Raw genomic sequence first — 22,866 nt, forward strand, 5'->3', positions numbered from 1 at the left:
GGTTCAGCATGGCTCTGTGTGATGAGGAGAAGAAATTCCGGCAACAGCGAAAGGATAATATTATGCACAGTATGAAATCATTTCTGGGAGAGGAAAATAGCAAGAACTTGACCACTTCCCGTGACGTAAGTCTGAAGAGTTCATCTCAAGTTTAGTACTGTTTTTGGAATCCTGCATTTGTGTCTCAAAGGAATGAATGGGACACATGAGATAGAATGGTTCAAGACAGATGGCAGAAGCAAAAAAAAAAAAAAAGTCTTATTCCTCTTTGTGCATACGCTATTTAGGCTGGCAAATAGTTTTTCTTGTGCTCTGAATTTATAGATGAAAGTTTAAGGAGACAAAATGCGGTGCCAAAATGGAGCTATGCTTAAATAAGATATGCCGAGTATGTGCAGGAGGACAATACCGTGTGAATGCCATCGCAGGACAGAAATCACAGCTTTTCACTTACCCTGGCACCTTAAAAACAGCTGTAGCTTTTATCTGGTCCTTTAGTAATCCTTGGGCAGACTGTGCCTGGGTTAAAATCAGGCAAAGGAGATAAATCCATGCTTCTCATTTTGCTCCAATTCTGAATAGTGTGCTTTGTTAAGGTGTTGGTTGTGAGGTGACGTCATCTTCTGAAAAATGCCCAAAGGGCACGCGGAACATGCGGTGGCTCGGGGCACACACCCAACTGCAGAATCTGCCCTTGCATGCTCGGTATCCAGCCTGGGCTCTTCAAATGGCTTCGGCTCTATGGCCTTCGTGTCTAAAAGATTAGGCAGGAAATGTACTAGTTTCGTGTTAGTCATCTTAAAAAGTCTTTTCTTTCTTTTTCTTTAGCCCATTTTATAGGGTTAGGATTATGATTCCTTCTGCACGTTTTTAGTTTAAGCAGAGTGTGACAGCTGTTCGCAGAAACTGGAACTAACACAAAGAATTCCTTTCAAATTCCTATGAAATTTTGAGCAGGTGCTAAATGTGTTACTGTTGTATACTTCTGAACTCCTTGGTGCATAATAAAATGTACTTGTGTGAGCTTTTTGAGGAAGATGAAAGAATTGGACAAGTATTGTACATATTTTGTTTTTAGCCATATAAATTAAGCGTATTGTGAAGGAAAGTTTTCAAGTTTTTTTCATCTTAAGTTTAATCTTAACACATTGGAGTAGATGTTTGTGAGTGTGCTGCTGGTCCAGTCTTCTACAGCAGAGTAATGCCTTTCTCAGAAAGGGTGCAGATACTCTGTCAAAATCCAGTCAGAACTGGAGTGATACTCAGTGCCTGAAGTATCGGTTGTGTGTGGGTGGTGTGTGTGCGTGAATTATTGTAAATGCTAGATAAGGCTTTATGTGTTATTGTCTTTATATTGTTACTGTCTTCCCTTGATATCCCTCACTGTCTCAAATACTGAAATTTTAGCAGTTCAATTACATCTACCAAGTCCAGACTGTAATCCCTAATTGTAGGCTTATCAGCCTTAGGAAGGGCTGAGGTCATGTGCTTCTCCTGTTTTTAGTATGCGAAGTGTCTATTTCTAAGCTGACTTGTCAGAAGTTATAGCTGCTGCTAGCAATGAAAAATAAAACAAAAAACAAACCCAACACTTTGTTCAAATTAAAATATAGTTGTGTCCTTCTAGGCTGTCATTTTTACATTTATTGCTACAGATGGAAGATAGGAGGAGGATTTATAGGATATTTGCAGTCTTAACACAACATCTGAAGTCAGGAGACGTAATGAATATTCTTAGCTGAGTCATTGTTTAATCTTAAACAAGCCACGTAAAGTTCACTTAAGTTTCTTCATCTGTAAAGAGCAACTCATGTGCCTTGCAGGGGTGCCATGAGACTTTAATACCTAATTATACATCCCTGGATGGGGAAGTGAGCACTTCCAGATTTCTTTCTTTAATCTTGAGGCATGTTCTGAAATCACAGAGGGTGAGATTTCTCCTAGCTGTGGTATTGCTCAGTTTATTTTTCTAATTCTTGTTGTTTTAAACAATTTTCTGAAAGTACCATAAACAATTAAAGCTTATAGTTCTTTAAGTCTGGATTTGCAGAACAATTTTTTAATAATCATGTATGTACCCCATGGCAGTTTTTTTTTTCCCACCACCGGTATTCTCGTCCAGATTTTGTGCCCTGTGTTTCCAGGGCATTTGAATGAAAACATCTCCACCACTCATTCCCCAAACAAATTTAATATGTTGTAGGTGTTTCGGGGTTTTTTTTTCCAGATTACTGGAAAATATGATTAAGATGCCTTTTTCAGAACTTGCTTTTCTTAAAATGTATCTTGTTTCCCAAATCCTTTTCATTTTCATGCCCAGTTTGGTGATTAAGCCATTGGCACTTGAGATGAGGCACCCTTTGATTGAAGTGGAGCTGTGTGGTGCTGAGCTTGTCCACTTGGACCAGCACCCCATAGATCCTAGAAAAGTACACATATATTGACAGAACACTCCATCAGCATTGTTAAATCCAGTTCAGTGGAGTTGGTTTGCATGATATCTAAGCTAGTTTTGGTGGTTTTTTTGTTCAAAACTGGCTTGGGTCCCTCAGCATTGTGCCGTGCAGACCAGCTGCAGGAAAAACCAAGCCGTGCTGGTGTGACGTTTTAGTTGTTCAGAAGTGGCCACAACTGTCTAGAATGGAGCGTGGCAGTGTGGCCAGGGGTTAGAGCAATGGGCTTTTGTCTCCCAAAACTTGTGAGTTCGTGTTTTTGCTGTTGTCTCACTGCATCTCTTCCTTGTGACGGACTTACGGTTACGGTCTGAATTGATTCATCTGCTTGAATGAGTTTAGGATCTCTGCCCTTGGTTCTACTGATGTACAAATCACTTTGGGTTCCTAGTGCTTTCCGTATGGAGTGTGTCAGCCCCAGCCTGTGGACACGGAGTACACCTCAGTATCTTTTCTCCATCCTTTCTCAGTAGTGAGATAGCTTCTCAGTTCTTTTCCTTTGTACTCTCTCTGCATCGTCCTAGATTCTGCTTGATTCGTCCTAGAGAGCAGCTTGTCAGATGAGTGTACCTAATTCCAAATTTTACTATTTCTCACCCTTGAACATGTCAGAAACTGAATCATAGCTAAAAAACTGCTTTAACACATCTGCCTGATTGCAGATCTGCTCTGCCTTCCTCTGCAAAGCAGGAAGGGCTTCAACCTTCATCACCTGACTTAGCCTGCAAGTCAACTTGTATGCAGTAGGTGCTTCTCTTCAGTTATTTCGTTTGTCATTCAAAAGCTTTATTTACTGTGGGAGGCTTACTTAAACTGCTGCCCTCTGCTCTAGAGCTCTTTAGTCAAATGTCATGTCTGGAAATAGTGATTGCAGCTCTTTATTCTTCATTTTGGTATCAAGTGGAAATAAAGAGATACTGTACATCCACCCACTTCTGGGTATACCCACCCTCCCCCGGTACAGGAAGCTGTGATTCCTGGAATGCCTGTGGGTTAAGTATACAGGATGCTGGTGAGTCTTCTCGACGTTCGTTGTTGATCCTCCTTAGGCATTTCTGCGCATCTTAAAGAAAAGTCAGATTTTCCCTTGTGCTTGTGCCACTTCACTGATGAATAGATTTGTTGAATAGTGGTGCTTTGGAAGTGTTCTCACATAGCTTTTTCCAGGCTTGCACCTGCAAAACACTGTTTTCATCCTGCTGGGATTTGCCTTTGTAGCTTAATCAGTGTTTATAAAGAGCTTTCAAAACCTAGCAAGCCTTATTAACTTTGTGATTAGTAATATGGCTCTTCTGTTCAAAGCAACTGCTCCGTTATTGGGGTGTTGGCTTAACAAAACAAGCATGTCCAAAATCTTTACCTTGGGTTTGTCATTTTTTTTTGATAGCTATCTATGAAGGTGCATGACGAATCCTGGTGTCAGTAAATACTTGTGGTTTCTATTATTAAAGCCGAACCCTTATGAAGAAGGTAATGAAATAATCTTAGCGCATCAAGAATAAGCAGTTTTTGCAGAATGGGAGCCTCCAGGAATGTCTCGGCTCATTTGGTCATCATGCGTGGTCATTTCTGTGTGACTGTGCGTTTTCATTCTGCCAGAGAGTTTCATGCCCTGGAGTGTGGAGTCTGCAGAAAGAAACTGAACTCAGCATCACGTGGTTCTTTTTCTCTTAACTAATCCCATCTATTGGCACCTTAAATTGCATTTCAGTGAAATTTTTGACTGATTACCAGTTTGATCAGATAGGGTCTTTCTGCACAACCATGTCATTCATTTCATGCTTAGCAACAACCAAGGGGTTCAACAGTGGAAAATTCTTCTAGGTTTTGGAAACCAGGAACCAGGTCGGACGTTTGCTTGACCTAGAACACTTCATGATGGTAGCAAGTGAATTTTTATTTTATTTTGTTATCTTCCTAGAGATTTGAGGAAACTGTGCCATGGAAGGGAACAGCTTTGGAGTCAGGGCTGGGAAGAACAAAAGACAGATAAACCCCTTGTAGATACATTTTCAGTAAGATCTTGCTTGTAACTTAGTCTTTTTGCTCACTTTTCTATCTCTTGATAGCTGAGTAGGTATGCAGATACACATAAATTCTCTTTACCTCTCTGGTTGTAAATTTGAGGCTATAGTCATACTATGTAGTGTACTATAAGATGTTTAAAAACATATTTTCTAATGAAAACTTCTAGCCAAAATATTATTTGTCTCTTCTGATTCTGATTAGTAACTTTTACTGCTTTTGGCTCTGTCGCAGATACAACCAGAGAGGCAAAGAGAATTTATGTGTAAATTTGAGGCTATAGTCATACTATGTAGTGTACTATAAGATGTTTAAAAACATATTTTCTAATGAAAACTTCTAGCCAAAATATTATTTGTCTCTTCTGATTCTGATTAGTAACTTTTACTGCTTTTGGCTCTGTCATAAAGATAAATTTGGATTAAGACTGGTGTTTGGATTGCTTAAAAAATGTCTGTGGTCTTGTAACTAAATAGCTTATTTAATGACTAAATTTAATATCTTCTCTATTTTGGAGTATGAATAAGAAGGACAGGCATTCTAAACAAATTCTGATCATGTTTTTGTTTAGAAAGCTTGCTACACGTGGTGACTTCAGATAAATTCTAATTCTTCAGATACTGGGCAATTAGAGTTCTAAGTAGCAGGGCATTGTGGGGGCAACAGCTTAATAATGCTGACATGGTTTGTTCACCCACTTTTTAGACTTACAGGTTGTATTTTAATGTTTGAAGAAAAGCCACCAATCTGTGTGAATGAAATGAACTTGAAATTCTGTATGTTATTTCAGTAGACAGGAAGCTAAGCAGGGTACTAGTGCATATGTGTATATACATATATTTTGCTACTTGACCTGGAGAATCAGAAGAATGGGGCATTACCTTTCTGTGCCTGTAAGGAGCCTGAAATGGAGGATTCTGTGTGGTGGAAATACTGTGCCTTATTAGAACGTCACAGTGAATAAAAAATTAGGATATAACGGAGCCATAAGAATACTGTTTGGAAGGGACCCCTGGAGGTCAGCTAGTCCAGGTTGTCTCTGGAAGGAGCACTGTTGCCAACACTCAGTTTACTGCCAACAGAGGTGAGTTCTGCCTAGCAAGCCTCAGAACAATCCAGAGTTTAGCAAATTCCAGAGTTTGAACTCTGACACCCTTTTCCCCACCTTGGTCTGATCCCAAACTCAATCACTCTGTGCCCCTTGAGTAGCTCCCAGGGGCCACGTCTGTGACTGTTTGGGAGTGGCAGGTGAGGTATGACATTAGTAGCCCCTCTAGCATTTGCGTTAGGAAGTTGTCACCAGGGCCTCCATCAGACTTCTTGGCTGGTTTGTACAATGCCGACCTTTCATCAGGGAGTGAAAATCCCCTCCTTGCCATGAGGACCACAGCCAGATCAGGAGGCTTCTGGTTTTTAGAGAAATCCCTACCCACTTCATCCTGTTGCTCAGCAGTCTGAGTGAGACTGCCACAACATCCCTAGCGTTACTTTCTTAATGGTTGTTACCCAGAAGCTCCCAAAAGTCCCTGGCTGCATCCTGATGTTCTGTGCAGTCCAGGAGCTGTCTGCTTCTAGAGTGCAGCCAACCTTGCCCTCTTTTTCCCTGCCTGCCTTTCAAGCCTCCACCCATCCACGGCAGTGTGCCAGGCATGCGTTCTCTCCCACCAGGTCTGTGGCATTCTGATGGCGTCACAGACCTGTGACTGCACTTGAACTTCCAAATTTTCTTGAGACAGTTGAGGTAAGCCTCTGAATGATCTTCTAAGCAGGAACGTGCAGGTCTCTACTGATGTTCTCCCATGAGTTCTTACTGCTTTTGCAATGTTTGCACCCTTTGATCACTTTAGGTCCCTGTCATTGAAGTTAGTGTAAAGTCTTTCTTGGCAAGTCTGTTCATGAAGGTTGTCTTCACTCCAGTAGTGAGGTGGATTCTTTTCCCATGAACCATCTTCATCAGCAAGCAACGGTTTGTGCTCAAGAAGCCAAGTATCTCACTAGTGATGCCACGTAAGCTTCACAGCATCTGCTTGAGCCGTTCCTCTTCCAGACTAGAAAGATGAAGTCCTCAGGCTAAAGCCTTGGGTACCTCTGCCCCTCGTTCTTTGTTTAAAGTGGGGGCAAAGCACTTCTCATTTGCTCAGGGCCTCTCCTGCTTGTATCGCTGTTGCCCACATGGATGAGCAGCAGCTGGAAGGCCAGGTGTGACTCAGCCAATTCTCCATGACTTTGTGGATCTGGAACCTGGGCAAGCAGCAAATCTGCCGAAGCAGTCTGGTTGGCAGGTTGCCCTGTGTCATGTAGGAGAGGGGCTTCAACAGCTACTGTCGCTTGTCCCTTTGTAGTGCTGTTTCTTACCCAGTAACCTGTGATACCTGGTCCAAAATCCTTCCGGGCAGCGCTGACATACAGATACTGTATGTCGCTCCTGGGCACAGAGAACCTAAGAGGGACAGGTAACTTCATGCGTGGGACGGCGGTACTGTTCCGTTCTACGTGCAGTGTTAAAACACTTTGAGATAAGTCTTTTAATTACAGCATTTTGCTGTTCTCTTATGCATGTACCAGTAAAAGATTGCAGAGTACCTTTTTTTTTGGCTTGTAATAATTTTTGTGCACAGATTGGGTAAAGCACAGCTTTCTTCTCTGCTGTGAGGATCTCTGGATCTGGTGACATGTTAATTGCACAAGGCCAGCGACTGATTTATTTACTACTTTTTAAGTCCTTATCAGAATTGATGTGACGATACACTCTTCTCACCTCTGCAGGTACCAGTGATAGCAGTACTGGGTTCAGGAGGTGGATTTCGTGCCATGGTGGGGTTCGCTGGAGTCATGAAAGCACTTTATGAATCAGGAGTTTTAGACTGTGTGACATACATCGCTGGTCTCTCAGGATCCACTTGGTAAGGCTTTATATTATTTTGTTTTGCTTCGTTTTTTTATTCAGTAAATTCAGGAATGAATTTTTGTGAGAGGTGACTTACTTCCAAGGTTATAATTTGCAACAAATTTTACACATGTGCTATCAGTATGGAAAAAGACATACGGAGACGTCTGTCTTCCAGTATAGTGGATAAGTGGCGTGGGTCTGCTCGTGGAGATGTTTCAGAATACCTGGAAGGGTGAGAACAGCTGAGTTTCCAGAAAAGAGAGATGGAGCTCTCGTAGCAGGAGTGGATGAAAAATGCACCCTCATTTCTGTATCAACAGCCAATACTGTATGTATTAGAAATGTGTAACTGATACTTTCATCTTCTTGGCCAAAAGATTAAGCGTTCCAATCCAAAATATTCTTTGTGTTGTTTTATTTTCATGGTGAAATGGAACAAAAAAATTCCTTGCGATTCAAAGGTGATGGCTCATTCAACTGAAAATGGATTTTATACTTTTGGGGGACTTGTCAGGGATTCTCAAAATCACTGGAAGATCTTTTGCTCCGTTTTAGAGGCAGTAGTCCTCCTCTTAGTGGATTTACTAGGGATGTCAAAGATCTATTCACTGATTCTTTCTTAGCACGATGAGATTTGAGGAGATGTATTTCAGCTTGGAGGAAAGAAAACTGACTGCTGTGCTGCAGGGCATCCTGCTGTGGATTGCCTTTCATCGTTCCTATTGTCACTAGTTTACAGATTACATTGCTCTTTAAAATAGCTTGTTAGTCAGAGCACCGATCTTCAGAGATGTCTCAAGTGGGATGCCCTAATCAGGTAGTTATGCTGTCCTGGCTGACTCAATGAATGCTTCAGCCCATTAACAGGAGCAACATCAAGAGGAGAAAATCAGCGTGGTGTCACTGTGTGAAAGGTGCTCTCTGGGCATTATGACCTCAGGATTTTGTAGGCAGCTGGATACTTTGAACCCTAGTATTAATTCTGCCTCAGGCACTCTTCTGAGCAGGAGGTTTCTCTTCTCCCTGCCCAGTGCTGTGAACCTGCAGCCTTTTGTCTTCTTGGCTTTTGTCAGTTGTCCCAAATTACACTTATGACAGATGCTGAAACTATTTTTTTGACATTTCTTAAATGAAATGATGTAACGTGTTTAAAAGCTGTGTCATTTTCATCAAAGACATCTTACAAATTCAGTTCAAATTTCTTAACTGTTCGGACTCGTTAATTGTGCCTTTTTTTCACTGAGTGAAAAATTGCAGACTTTTTTTTTTGTCTCACCTTAAAATTTGTCTTTAGGATCAATGGATTAGGTTGCAGTAGAGGATGTTACATCTTAAAAAAAATTTGAACTCTCCGAGGGAATTTCCCAAATGTCACCAAATGCAATTTTACCATAACTGTACCAGTTTGAATACTGGAGCTGCATCTGAATCCACTTTTGGGCCATCTAGTACCAGAACAGGTGCTGACAAACTGAATTGATTTGTTGCAATTGGAAGAATGTCTCATTTATTTGAAAGGCAAAAAGACTTGTGTCGGAACAGCTGAATATAAATGAGCAGTGAATCTGTATGAGACTTGACTCTCCTCTCCCAGACCAGACAGAAAGTTTTCAGAATGCCCAGAAGGTTTTGAAATGGGGGAACTGCCTGTGAGCTGCACTAAGTTTCTCGTGCAGCTTGGACTATAACAGGTTTGCATTCCTGGAACTGGGGTTTTCTATCACTAGTATTGCAGGGGGGGAGGCAGGTTTATCACTGTCTCTTGAGAGACCTGGATGTACTTTTGTCAAATCTGTGAAAAGCAAAGAGATCATTTGGCTGGATGAAGAGCAACTGAAAAAGCACCACAGTGTGAAAACTTTTCACTGGGTTTCTAGGGAATGGTATGTAGTCTGTGTTCTGAAAAGATGTCAGTGCACTGGCCCTAAGATCCTCTTTTGGGAAAACTCGTGGTTGGTCTAATGTAAACCTATGAAATCTGTATTAAAATGCCAAAATCATCTGAACTAAGTGAGTGAAAATCACATGTGGAAGGCAGTTGTGTTTGAACAAATTTGCTTCTGCTCTCTTGGTGATGTCACCTCTTCAGACTTTCCTTGCTTGATGTATAAATGAATTGACGCTTTGACACTCCCTTCCTTTTTTTTCTATGCAGTCATTATTTGGGAATAATGCTCTCTTTTTTTTTTTTTTTTTTTTTTTTTTTCCCCTGAAGGGTGGAGAATTCCTTTCCTGGCGGGAGAGGCAGGTTTTCACTTGTTCCCTCAGCTGCATGCCTAACCTTGGAGTGATGCATTTACCCCCCGATTGCTTCTGTCATCTTGCTTCAACCTTGTGCTGAATTCTTCATCCTTGCATTTTCCTTTCTCTGCTCTCATGGAAGCTTGCTGCTGTGCCTGTTCCACCCACGAGCTGCTGTGCACACTAAGCTTTAGAGGCTGCCCAAGGACTAATGAATCAAGTTCTTACATCATGCGTGTGACAGGGTTCGTCAGGCCGTCAAGTAGGTGGCTGGGCAGTGATCTCGGGGCCAAGCTCATGCGGCACGTATCTTGCTGCTGCGTGGAGTTGTACCTGCGGTGTGGTACGTATCCCAGACCTAGGCAATTGAGTAAATGATAGTCAAATTAGCATCTGGTAGGTGAGGACAGCCTGTCTCAAGTCTTCAATCCCACGTGTTACTTAAACCAACCAAGTGCAAACTGCAATTGTCTACACGTGTGTTTAAGATTTGTTTTGACTAAACAAAACTGCCGTTTCCAGAGTTACACTGCAACAAAATCACAATTTACCTGATAGGCCTTTTCAAAATCCTCAGAGTCATTGAAATCTCAGCACAGGTTGTAGCTGTTGGACTTTATCTTATTATAAAAACATCTAGAATCATAAAGCATGCCACACGCTAGTCTATTTTAGCGATTTTTTGAATAGTAGTAACGAACTGGAGAGTGACAGAACTGCGTGGGTGTATTTGTAAGACCTTCAGCATGCTAAATTCAGGTATGCTGTGACAACCTGAGGAGCTCTTTTTTTTTTTTTTTTTCAGCTTCTGTGGTTCTGTGCCTTATCCCTTAAACAGACAAATGAGGCACGCTTTAATCAGCATACATGCTACAGAAATGTGTATTGAGTGTTAGATTGGATGTTTGCCTTTAGAACAAGTGGTTTAGCCTTCTGTGCCTTGAGAAAAAGAAAATGACCATTTACTGCATAAACGGTCAGTAAATTAATCTGATTTCATCAGTAATCGTGTCAAGTTATTTATGAGCATATTGTACATTTCAGGCAGCTGACATTCAACCAGACTTTGATACTCATGGAGCCTGTTTTCCATTGCAGGTACATGTCAACTTTGTATTCACACCCGGATTTTCCAGAAAAGGGACCAAAGGAGATTAATCAAGAATTAATGAACTGTGTGAGTCACAATCCGCTTCTGCTGCTCACTCCTCAGAAAGTCAAACGCTACATTGAAGCACTGTGGAATAAGAAAAGCTCAGGGCAGCCCGTCACCTTCACGGATATCTTTGGAATGCTGATAGGTGAAACGCTTATCCATGATGTGAGTTCATTACTTTATGACTGTTAGAGTTGTGAAACTGTTGCCTAATAACTGCTGTGTCTATTTTTTTCAAATGACCTCGGTAACTTCTAGCAAAGCACATTTAGCAATGGAAATATTTAAAGTTATAGCTGAGGTCATGCTGGATAAGAAAACTCTAAAACGCTTTCCTTGCTCTGGGCTCTACTTCTGAATGGTACCCTTTCCTTTAGGAGTTAGGAAAACACGTATCCATGTGCCACAGAAATGAATTCAACTGCTGGGTACTTGCAGCAAGCTCCTAACGTTGTGTTTCATCCATCAACATTGCTCTTCACACAATTTCAAGAGAGAATTAGCCAAGTGCACATGTTCTTTATGCACATTTTGCTCTAAGAAAAGCAGCATTTGCATAACGAAATACTATCTTGGGGATGAAAGACCCACATCTCTCTTAATTATAACTCGTTTTTCTGAGAGATGAGACAATAGGAGGGCTTCGTACGGTTGTACTTGATTACAGAAAAATCCTAAATTACTGAGTCAAGCGCACAGGCTTCAAATGAGTCAAGTGGGCAGAGTTTGGACTTGATCTTATGATAAGATTGAAGGGTGTTAATAGATTCACAGATGTGTCTTACACGCTTGTACTTTTCCTAAGCATACATTGCCATAAGGTTTTAGACACTTTAAAATACTGAAAACCGGCAACATAGCTTTTAGTAACTGTGATGTATAGGGAAGGTGTCTGATGATGAAGGGAGGTTAGAAGGGAGGTTGGTTAGAAGTCCGCGTTTGCTAAAGGAGTTAAACAAATGCACAGATGTTAAGCTTAAATCTGAATGTGTCACAATCAGTGAAAAATGGAAATAATAACTCATCATAGTATTATGTCAGTGATTTTCAGTTTTCCATGATTACGGACTCCAGAATATTTTCTTGGGGGAGATGTAGATCCTTGGTTCGCAGATGTAAAGCCTCTTAATAGGCCATTTGCTTTTTTTAGTTATCTCTGCTGATTTTCTTGAAAAAAACATTATGTGGTTGTTACTGGTGGCTCTGCCTAGGAGGTTTTTTTTCTTGTTTTCATCTTTTACAGCAGCCAAGGGAAAGAACTTGGTTTGTCCAGCAATACTGTTTTCTTATTGGCCATGTTATTTTGGATTGTGTAACACATGCTTATTTCGTCTTCCTATTGTATCTTCTCCTGCTCCTTACTTTCCGAATTGTGCAGTTAACAGGCATTAAAGCAGATTATTTCCTTGTACAAATTCTCCCGTTTTTCTTGAACGCAACTACGTTTGTCCGCTTCCCTTCTCCCTGAGAATTTCAGAGTGATGAGTAGCCTCTCAAGTATCAGCAGGCATTTTGAGGATCCGCTGGGATCTGTTGGAGCGTGTTCAGAGGAGGCCACAAGGATGATCCAGGGGCTGGAGCACCTCTGCTGTGAGGACAGGCTGTGGGAGCTGGGATTGTTCAATCTGGAAAAGAGAAGACTTCGGGGGGACCTAATGGTTGCCTTCCAATACCTGAAGGGAACCTACAGCAAGGCTGGGGAGGGACTTTCTACAAGAGTGTCCACTGATAGGACAAGTGGAAATGGGTTTAAGTTGAAGGAGAATAGATTTAGACTGGATCTTAGGAAGAAATTCTTCAATACGAGGGTGGCAAGACTTTGGAATAAATTGCCCAGAGACGTTGTGGCTGCCCCCTCCCTGGAGGTGTTCAAGGCCAGGTTGGACGGAGCCTTGAGGAGCCTGATCTAGTTGAGAGGCGTCCCTGCCCATGACAGGGAGGTTGGACTAGATGATCTCTAAGGTCCCTTCCAGCCTAGGCCAGTCTATGATTCTATGATAACATCTTTCTTTCTGTGTAGAGAATGGACACCACGTTGAGTGACATGAAAGAGAAAATCAATAATGCACAATGTGCTCTCCCACTCTTCACATGTCTCCACGTCAAGCCAGATGTCTCCGAGCTTATGTTTGCAGGTATGTTTTTCATCTGTATATCGAGCTGCTTATGGAGAGAAGCATGTGGCTGACAAAAAAGCCTGTTTTTCTTTTTAAAATACATTTCTGAGAATCCCATAACTTTGTTCACCTTGAAATTATTAGTTCTGTGGCAAGGGTTAGGAAGGCATTTGCCCATGATGTGAAACATTCTCTGTGGGCTAACACAATTTGTATCATTAGGATCTGAGTGCAGGGACATCTTTATTTATCAAAATAGTAGGAAGTTGTGATGTTGAAGGATATACCACAGGCACATCATAAGGACTGTTCTGAGGGGTTTCAAAAGGTGATGGACACGTTTGTGTTCAGCAGCTTTTGGGAATCCGACGGTAGATTCTGCTAACAAGCAGTTACTCAGGGTCAATGATCACATCCTTACGTAGGTGGTTGCTTGTTTGGTTGGTGCAGTATTTGCACCAAGGTTACAGAGCTGTGAAGAACAGCATCAAATGGATGTGTTCCTCATGGCATTCCGTGGAACTGAGCCTTTTCTTGGCTTTGAAAATGCATGGAAAGACAAGCAGACTGTGTTTAGGTTTGGAGACTTACTCTCAGACTGTGCTGTAACTGTTCAATTTTTATTTTAATTTTTTTTTACCTGAAATCTAACATCCTCTTTAGATTTCTGTGAAATGTTAAGTGATTGCCAAATTGTGTTCTCTATATGTCACCAAAAAAAAAAAATTTCCTACCAGTTAAAAAGAACATTGCTTATCCGTGAAGTAGCTAAGTACATTGCAGGAGTCAAGACAAAAGCAAGTGGGTGTTTCTCTGACAGCAGAAAGCTGCTTGCCGTTGGTGTATCAAACAGGTAAAAGGAAGTGCCTTCAGTCGTATGGGATTATTCATCTTTCCAGGAGGAGCAAAATTAGAATTGACCAAACAAGTTAGATATATTACCTCTTTTTTCACTTCTTGCGTGGTTTTTAATAACACAGGATGGGCTTCTGCTTTCATTTTATTATGGCTTTTTATTTGTTACAGCTTTAAACCCGTTTAGTAGCCTCAACTGGGAGTGGGTCCAATTATGCTAGATGCTGTACAAAGAAAAGGATATCTGTATCTATATCATTGTGTATGAGACTGAGAAGGGAAATGCTGACTGCCTTGCCCAAGATTTATAAGTCAGATCATTGTATCCTTGTTTCCTAAAAAGGTTATTTGAAAATGCTGCTGTCAAAACTTTGATTGTGATTGAAAATGAGGTTGTAAATTAAGTTACATTTTTTGTGAGAAAATGTTTACTTTCCTCCTTAGGAAACTGAAACGTTTTTAATTGCAAATAAAAATATTCTGTTTTTCTGATGAGCTTCTATTTTCAGAGAAATCTTATTTGGGTTACTTATTTACTGTTCTAAAACCAAAATTATCTTAAGTTGATAATGCCCCTTTCTAAGCAAGGCAAGAATCACCTGAAGGCTCGTCTAATTTCTCTAGCCTTACCAATTGGTCCAAAAAGAAATTGTCTCTGCCAGTGGATCCTAGTTCTGCTTTTTTGAGGCTATCGTCTGTATCATTACATAGAGTGCTTGATCTTGATTGTTTCCATTGTAAGCTTTTTTTCATCCTTTTAGAACTGAACAATGTGAAATACATCATAAGTTTCGAAGAGAAATAGTTACATTTTCTTACTTGCTAGATTATAGACATAGGTTAGATCTTTCATGTTGTTGCAAGTTGAAATAGATGAATTACACCAGATAACATTCCTTCTGGGAGCGGTGGTGCAAGATTTCATACAGCTGCTCACAGCTCTCGTGCCCCAGGCTCTGCATGTTTTCTCTACCAACAGCATTTCTAAGCCAGGTGGTGCCGGCCATACCCAAACCTGCAGTAATCATTTTAACTGAGCATAATTACAGTCATTTACTTAGCTTTTTCTTTTTTATTATTATTATTACTACAACTGCTTTAATGATAAGAAACTACCTGAAGATACTGATATCTAATATTAAAGAGAGGAGTGGAATTTAATGTTTGGCTTTGCTATTGCACGCTTCCATCTCCTAACAGCAGTGCTCCTGCAATGCCAGACCAGTCAAAATTTGGATTTTTGGGAGTGTGTTCTCTTGAAAGTCATTATATAGGTAACTTATATCTGTGAGAGGATGAGTGTATGTCATGACCCGGAGCAGTGAGTGCACACACACACGCAATTCTGAGACTGCCAAATGCTTCATGTTGGTAAAATATTACCTTTCTGTCTTTCCTTCTGAGAACAAGAAAAATCTGTTGCATCTTCATCTGGTACGAGGCAGTGTAGAGTTAAGATCTGACTTGCATCAGGGCCACATCCAAATTAGATTGAACAGAGCTGAGAGGTCTGACTTTAATTTGGATTAAGCCACAGCCAAGAAACTAGCCTGAGTTAATGGTTCTCTTGGTTCTAGAGTTCTTACTCTTAGGTCATTCAGGTCCTGCTCATTTAAATGAGGACTGTGTTAAGGACCTTCTGGAACAGCAAAAGCCAATCACAGGGTGGTGGGAGTTGGAAGGGACCTCTGGAGATCATCTGGTCCAACGCCCTGCCAGAGCAGGATCATCTCGAGTAGATCCCACAGGAACGCATCCAGGCGGGTTTTGAAAGTCTCCGGAGAAGGAGACTCCCCAACCTCTCTGGGCAGCCTGTGCCAGTACCCTCACAGTAAGGAAGTATTTCCTTCTGTTTAGGTTAAACCTCCTGTTTTCCAGTTTGTGACCATTGCCCCTTGTTCTGTCACTGGGCACCACTGGGAAGCGTCTGACCCCATTCTCCTGACACCCTCCTTTAGATAATTACAGGCTTTGAGAATGCTGAAGCCATTTAAGGCAGAAATCTTATTTCCTGAAGCAGGATACGTGATTTGAGAAATCATCTTCAGTGCAAATACAAAATGAAAGTGGTTTATCATAGATTAAATGAGTTCTAATTCTAAATGCAATTCCACTGTCAACATGATTCTGAACATGTATCTGCCAATTCCTGTTTATTTATTGGAAGGGAAATACCATTAGATTCCTGGACTAGGCCTTCAAAGGGATTTTTTTCGGCTCCAATAAATGTCAAGATTTGTGGGTGGTTTATTTGGAAAATAGGATGATGTATTTAACTTAGCGTAGATAAGCAGTGCCCCATGAAACAAAACTCTGGGGAGTCGTGATTAAACCTTTTCTTTTCCAGAGGAGTGGTTAACCTAAGGCTTAACATTTTGACAGAAGCGCAGTGCCTTGGGAGTGGATGGCATCCTGTCACTTGTGAGGAATTTTCAAGGCTGTTTTGCCTTTCTGTTTCAGAATTATTTATCATTTGTTTACAAAAGCAGTTAAATCAGTCACTACTAAAGATACAGCAGGTAAAATAGATGAAATGGTGAAATACTAAAAGCATAGGGTGTGTTTTGTTTGCTATTGTTCCTTTTTTGAAATGAATTCTGATGTAAGTGGCTCCATTGGTATCAAAGAAATTTCAAAATCAGCTAAAATCCTTTTTTCAAAAAGGCATACATCAGGGAATGTAAATCACTTTTGAAACTTTCTGCTAGGGTTAGGAAATGTGTCTGAACATTTGATTTCATATTTTTATTGAGCTCTCTATCCAATAGAATGGCACATACTTTAAAAAATGTTTGGCATTGTTTGGTACTATTTGGTTTCCCAGCTGCCTCTCAGCCTTGCCTATTCATACTGGATTTCACTAGAAACTTCAAGTTTTGGTAGAGTCCAAATACCTCTCCTAGAATATTTCACAACTTTTGTGGTACTACGTAATAACAAAAAATAAACTTGGAACTTAGACCCATGTTGCATTTCATGTGACAGGGAATCATACTGAAGCATGAGATGAAAACCAGATGTTGTTTTGCTTTTCTCGTTTGTAATCGCTGCTTTTATACTTCTGTTTTTACAGCCTTTTTTTTTTTTCCCCACCAAAGATGGTTGTGTTAAGAGAGAATGAGAATTCTTGGTTTTCCATCACCTGAAATCAAAATTTTGACTTATACACAACCCAAGAGATACTGCTGTTGGTTATTTAGCTTAACTAGAATTTCTTTGCTTGGACAGAAGTTTCATTCATTTATGTATGTGCATCCACTGTTTCTGTTCAGGTTGAGTTTGCTGAGCACAGTTTTGTTGTTTTGCAGACTGGGTGGAATTCAGTCCATATGAGATTGGTATGGCAAAGTATGGCACTTTTATGTCTCCTGATTTGTTTGGAAGCAAATTTTTTATGGGGACTGTGGTGAAGAAGTACAGTGAAAATCCTTTGCATTTCCTGATGGGTGAGTATGTGACAGAAAGACTTTAAAAAAAAAAAAAACCAAACTAATTTCAGTGGTTCATGAGTGAGTGCTTTTAAATGCATCACACAATGTGTGAGACAAGAAATTGGGCTCTTGATTGTTTGGAAGATATCAATTTGAAAGATTTCACAAACATGGATTGGCATTCCCTGCTTTTTTTTGTTTCCACTGTGTACATCTGAGCATGTTCCAAAATCAGAACTGCTTAAAACCACTGCAATACATAGTTGTGTGTTTTTCTTCCACCACCCTCCATTCATTGTCTACTTTTTCCCTTTCAGGTGTCTGGGGCAGTGCGTTTTCTATATTATTTAACAGAGTGCTTGGTGTCTCCAATTCTCAAAATAAAGGTCCCACCATGGAAGAAGAACTAGGTAATGTTAGTAAATCTTTCTTCTACCGTACAATAAAAATTGCTAGCAAGATTCAGTGCGCTCTTGCTTGGTGGAAGGCTGGCACTCCCCTGGTAGCCACGTTAACAGTGTGGAGTTCAAGTGACTTTATTCGCTGACCTCGCTAGATGCTGGTGAGATCAGAGGAAGAGAGATAGTCATGTTCTTTCACTTTTGTTTCGGATTCATTTCAGAGGTACTGGAAGTCACATGCATATAATCAACTATTTTTGAGAAGTTGAAGGAATCCAACTCCCTTTATGTTCTTAAGCCTGTTTTTGGAGATCAGAAGCTGACAAACACTTGATAGTTATTTATGTAGCCTCTTGACACTGGACTGTATTATCCAGGGGATTAGTAAAGGAAAACTGAGTTTTATCGTCACTGGATCGTTCCATTGTTACCACAAATGAACTGTTGGTATCTGATCCTTTGCTTTACTAATTTACTGATTTTGCTTTCATTTCTAAGGCACAAATGGCGTAATGATGGTAAGGAAAGAGTAGTAGCTTGGCTTGGATAGACTTTAGTGTTTGAGAATGTGGTTGATAATAAAAGATGGTTTTTATCTTTTTTTTTTGATTCAGATGACAGCATTACAGGGAAATTCATAACCAATAAATAAACAGAGTTAAGCTACTAAACAGCCAGGTTTTTCTGAAGAGCGTGGAAAGAAAAAGCAGATTGTGTTGATACTAATGACACAGCAAAGAACCTCCAAGCCCCTTAGCTGTTCTTGTCTCCTAATAGATGATATTCAGCTATTTGGTAATGTACTTCTTTATGGATGAAAATGAGACCTGTGCCTCCAGGTTCATATTTCTGATACACCTTGGGAGTGGTAACACCTACTGGAACATCTCTGTCAGGAAATCTATAGTGGAAAAGTCTGTGTTAGTGCTTTTTAAGATCTTGAGAGACGGAATGTTATCTCTCATCCATGGCTTATGTTTTCCATAGGAGTTGCTTTAAAGAGATGATTTGGTGTCAAAAAATTGTTTGTTCATCTTTTTAGCATCCTTTTTTGGTCGCTGAATTTTCTTTTGGCCTGTCTTCTACATTTTTCTCAAAAATTTGTACGTGTTTGTCTTTGGCATGTGTTTGTCCATTGACAGTATTTGAGTAATGATTTTAGGACCTACTAAGTATTAACAAGAAAAAGAATTTAAGGAAAAATACACGATGACTAAGCTCTTGTTTCTGTGGGGATTTTTAGTGTTATATGTAGATCTAAGAGGGCATAATCCTCTTGAGGAAAAAAAAATAACGGTGATAGTCATCATTTTCCATACCAAGGGTGATAAAGCTGTGGATTTTTATGCTTGATGCTGCAGAGACACCCCTCAGTCTTCTCTTTTCATTGGGTATTCGTGTTGGAATTTAAATTCAGACTTAAGCAAAAAGTGCAAAATGTAATTGTCATTGTTTCGTTACTACATTTGGTGGAAAATACGTGTGGTGGAAGTTACAGTCCAGAGATGAACATCTACGTTATCCTTCTGAGAGAAAAATAGTAGATGTTACTTTATTTTTGTTTTTGAATGGGAGAGAAGACAATGAGTTTGATAATCTGTTCAAGTTCATTAGGAAAGAGTCTTCATTCAGTTTATTTTTACTAGGGTCAGATTTAAATTCCTATCATACGTTATACTACGGAATAAAGGGGGTTAGTTTTCAAAAGTCTTCTCTTGGATACAGTTGCATCACTGGAATTCAGTCCCCATCTCCAGTCTCTATAGGATCTAGTCTTTCAAGATGAGACTGCTCATAAAAAAATTGCATATCTACTGGATTTCAAGAATGGCTTCCCTCCATAATGAGCAAAAATAATGTTGTCAGCCGCTAATCCATTCTTGCATTAATTCTTCTCTGCTACAAACCTGACCTGGGGAGTGAAACATGTTGCTTTTTCAGTTTTCGTTTTGTCTTTGAATTGCTGCCTTGAGTTACTAGTGAGCAGTTAACAGGGCCTTTGTGGTTGTTTTAGAAACAAAGCTGCTAACAAAAGGCAGATTTGTGCCAGAGAAGTTATTTCTGGTTTTATTTCTCTTGCCTAATGTTATGAGAGAAAACTCATTTTCTTTTCTATTTATAGAACTGCACTGGCTTTTCTTTTTCATGCATAATCCAGTAAAACTTTCATAACCATCTCAGCATTTATTTTCCCTCCACTATTTTTAGGGGTACACATTTGTATATGCATGAATGATGGTAAGCGGTTTTGGGGTTTTTTTTAACTGGTAGCAGATAATTAACAGAAATTTATATTGTCTTCCTAGTTCACTGAGAATTATTGGGAAGGCGGAAGGTATATGTATCTAAATTTTAACCAAGGTGAACGAAAATATGTCAAATCTGTAGGGCAAAGGTGAATGGTAGGTGCCGCATTGCAAAAATTGCAGGCTCTAAAGCCATGCATTCTGATCAGATTCCTGAACAGAGAGATGTCCACAGCAGATCGAATCTCTTTGTCTGCATTTTTAGATTACCAAGACTGTGATAGCTTTATGACTCAAATCATCTTGAAATTCTTAGCTGTTCTGACGATTAAACCTTGGCAGTTTAAATTAATTGGTTTAATTTTGTTTTTCTTTCAACAGAAAATATTAGGCTAAAGCACCTTGTAAGCAACGACAGTTCAGACAGCGAAGATGAATCACAGCATCCAAAAGGTAAGGAAATTCTCACATTTTATTTCATTGCTTACTCTTTTCGTCAGCTTTCGCATAGCGTGGCCAAGTTTGTGGATGTGGGTAGTTAGCCACAGCTTGTTTTCCTTAGTCTTGCCCATATTCTCTTATAACTGAGAGCCCAAGGATCTTAAAGGAGCCAGGGGCTCAGCAAAATAGAGACCTTGGGAGGACCTTTGGCTTGACTTTGTGTCACCTGCTCAAACTCGTGATCAAATGATTCTCGCGTGCATCTTCAGTTTTGGCATGAGCCCAGCAGGCCTTCACAGAGGTGTGCAATTTCATGTACACCCAAAAATTGGGCCGATGATCTCCAGAAGCCTGTTGCCAGCAAGGTGCTGAGCTCAGAGCTGTGTTCAAATTGTTACCAGCCCAGCAAATGAACGCTGTCTGTTCTTTCAAGGGTTCCTTGATCAAATATTTAATTGAGAATTGAACCATTCTGTAGTTAATTGAACCATTTGTGTTTCTAGCACTCATTGCTGCCTTCTGGCACCATTACAGATGACATCTGGTAGAGGAAATTTGCTAGTGTCTGGCACGATATTTTAGCAATGCCGCAATCCAGCTTTCCAGAAGAGGCTCAATCACAAGTGCAGCATTGGGCAGTGGGAAGAAAAGATCGTATTGAAATTATCTTTAGATGCCTGAACCACATGTGGATTTCTGTGAATTTTAGTCAGGCTCTCTGTCTCATCCTAATAATGCTTTCTGTATTTGATGATGCTTTGGGAGACAACAGTGATTTTTCACCTAAAGAAATTCTGGTTTTAACAAATAAAGCAAAGCTGGGAATGCAGCTTTTTATAATTTTAGAGTCTACAGGAAGAAGAGAAAATAAATGATGAGACAGTGAATTGTGTTGTTAGTTCAGTTAAATAATTCCTTCTTCAGTTTCCCTTCTGTGTAAAATAATAGGGAGAGGGTGATACCACTTTTCGTGTTTATTTGCAGATTTCCTGTTTTGGAATTTGTAGCCAGCACGAAACACTACATTTCTCTCATGGTTTGTAACTGTAGTGGACAAACCTACAAACCCCTTGATTTGTAAACACTTCGTAATCCCTCTCACTTCTATAGAATATTGTTGTGCAAATGCTGGACCTCTAAACTTGGTGGTGTTTGCTTGTTTTCTCTCTACTTACATGAAAATCGGCTTCTTGAAAGCCTGATTAAAGAGGCACATTTCAGTGCTGGTTTTAAAGTATCAGGCCTGAGCCCAAATTCTTATTCAAAACACTCTGAAAAGTTTTTATAGTTTACGAATGCCAGGTGACGCCAATCCAAGTCATTTGTCACTGCAATGGATACTTCAGTTTACTCTTTAGTTAATTAAAACTGGATATTGATTGGAGTCTACAGCTGACTATCAGGATATTTTCAGGTATTTTAGAATTCCCATGCTATAGCATTCTCTTTTAGGCTGATTAACTTTGCCTTTTTAAGGACATCTGGGTTTCTAGCAATCAGCAAAGGATGGAGAAGGATGTCACTACACATCCAGATGAATTTATGTCTGCCTTGAGCATGGATCTAGGCAGCTCAAGTCTGGCCCCTGAGCCTGGGGGAGTTTGTGTTCTGGGTTCTAGCATAGCTCAAGTCATATCCTCATTGCAATTCCTATCCAGACTAATGACATCTGGCTGAGGTCATCTTAACACATGCCCAGCCTATTTTCCTGATGCACACATCCACACTGCCATACCATAGATGGAAAATGAAATTAAGAGGATGGGTTCCCTCCTTATCTCTGAAGTTCTTGCAGATAAGCCCCTTCATTAATCCACAGGTTCTTGAAATAGGGCTGTGACCCAGTTCCTTTTATTTCAATACTCCCTTTATTTTAGTAGACCCAGAAACCTTGGGGTTTTTTTACTTTCTACATTATTCGGCATCACCACTGGTTGTTTTCATTTTCCTCTCCAGGCACTGAAAATGCTGAGGCAAACCAGGAATATCAGAACAGCAGCCAAGAAAGCTGGGTGCAGCGCATGCTGATGGCTTTGGTGGGCGACAGTGCCCTCTTCAACACCAGAGAGGGACGCGCTGGGAAAGTGCACAACTTCATGCTGGGATTGAACCTTAACAGCTGTTACCCGCTCTCTCCTCTGGCAGACCTTCTCACTCAGGAGTCCGTGGAGGAAGATGAGCTAGACACAGCTGTTGCAGGTTAGTTGGTGGAAAAGCCTGTGTTGCTGCATACTCCCAAGTAAAACCAGAAGCGGCTCTTCTGCTTTTTCTTCCTCTGGAAAAAGCGGTGGAGACAACACACTGTCTTGTAGATCCTTGCTTTGCTAACACCACATTCTTCCCAGTGTGACTGATCTGTTGGCTATGTTCACATTTCATAGAATCATAGAATGTGTTGGGCTGGAACTGCCCCTGCAGTGACCAGGGATGTCTTCAGCTAGATCAGGTTGCTCAGAGCCCCATCGAGCCTGAGCTTGAATGCCTCCAGGGGCTGGGCCTCCACCACCTCTCTGGGCAACCTGTGCCAGTGTTCCACCACCCTTGTTGTAAAGAACTTTTCATGTAGGACTGATGTGTAGATGCATCCACGTTTTGGGTTGGCTTAAGCAG

At 40.5% G+C, this 22,866-nt stretch overlaps 1 protein-coding gene across 1 annotated transcript in view; it reads left to right on the forward strand.

The window, feature by feature from the left end:
* Nucleotides 1–22,866, forward strand: part of PLA2G4A (phospholipase A2, group IVA (cytosolic, calcium-dependent)) — a 59,883-nt gene that overhangs the window by 29,088 nt on the left and 7,929 nt on the right. Inside the window, exons 6-13 of the mRNA XM_009865002.1 lie at nucleotides 1–125; nucleotides 7,245–7,381; nucleotides 10,708–10,930; nucleotides 12,786–12,900; nucleotides 17,046–17,183; nucleotides 17,486–17,578; nucleotides 20,197–20,268; nucleotides 22,213–22,455. The exon at nucleotides 1–125 is cut by the window's left edge and continues 50 nt beyond it. Coding sequence (XP_009863304.1) covers nucleotides 1–125; nucleotides 7,245–7,381; nucleotides 10,708–10,930; nucleotides 12,786–12,900; nucleotides 17,046–17,183; nucleotides 17,486–17,578; nucleotides 20,197–20,268; nucleotides 22,213–22,455 — 1,146 coding nt within the window. The remainder of the gene's footprint in view (nucleotides 126–7,244; nucleotides 7,382–10,707; nucleotides 10,931–12,785; nucleotides 12,901–17,045; nucleotides 17,184–17,485; nucleotides 17,579–20,196; nucleotides 20,269–22,212; nucleotides 22,456–22,866) is intronic.

The sequence above is a fragment of the Apaloderma vittatum genome, unplaced genomic scaffold (genome assembly GCF_000703405.1).
Source record: "Apaloderma vittatum isolate BGI_N311 unplaced genomic scaffold, ASM70340v1 scaffold14792, whole genome shotgun sequence".
Lineage (NCBI taxonomy): Eukaryota > Metazoa > Chordata > Aves > Trogoniformes > Trogonidae > Apaloderma > Apaloderma vittatum.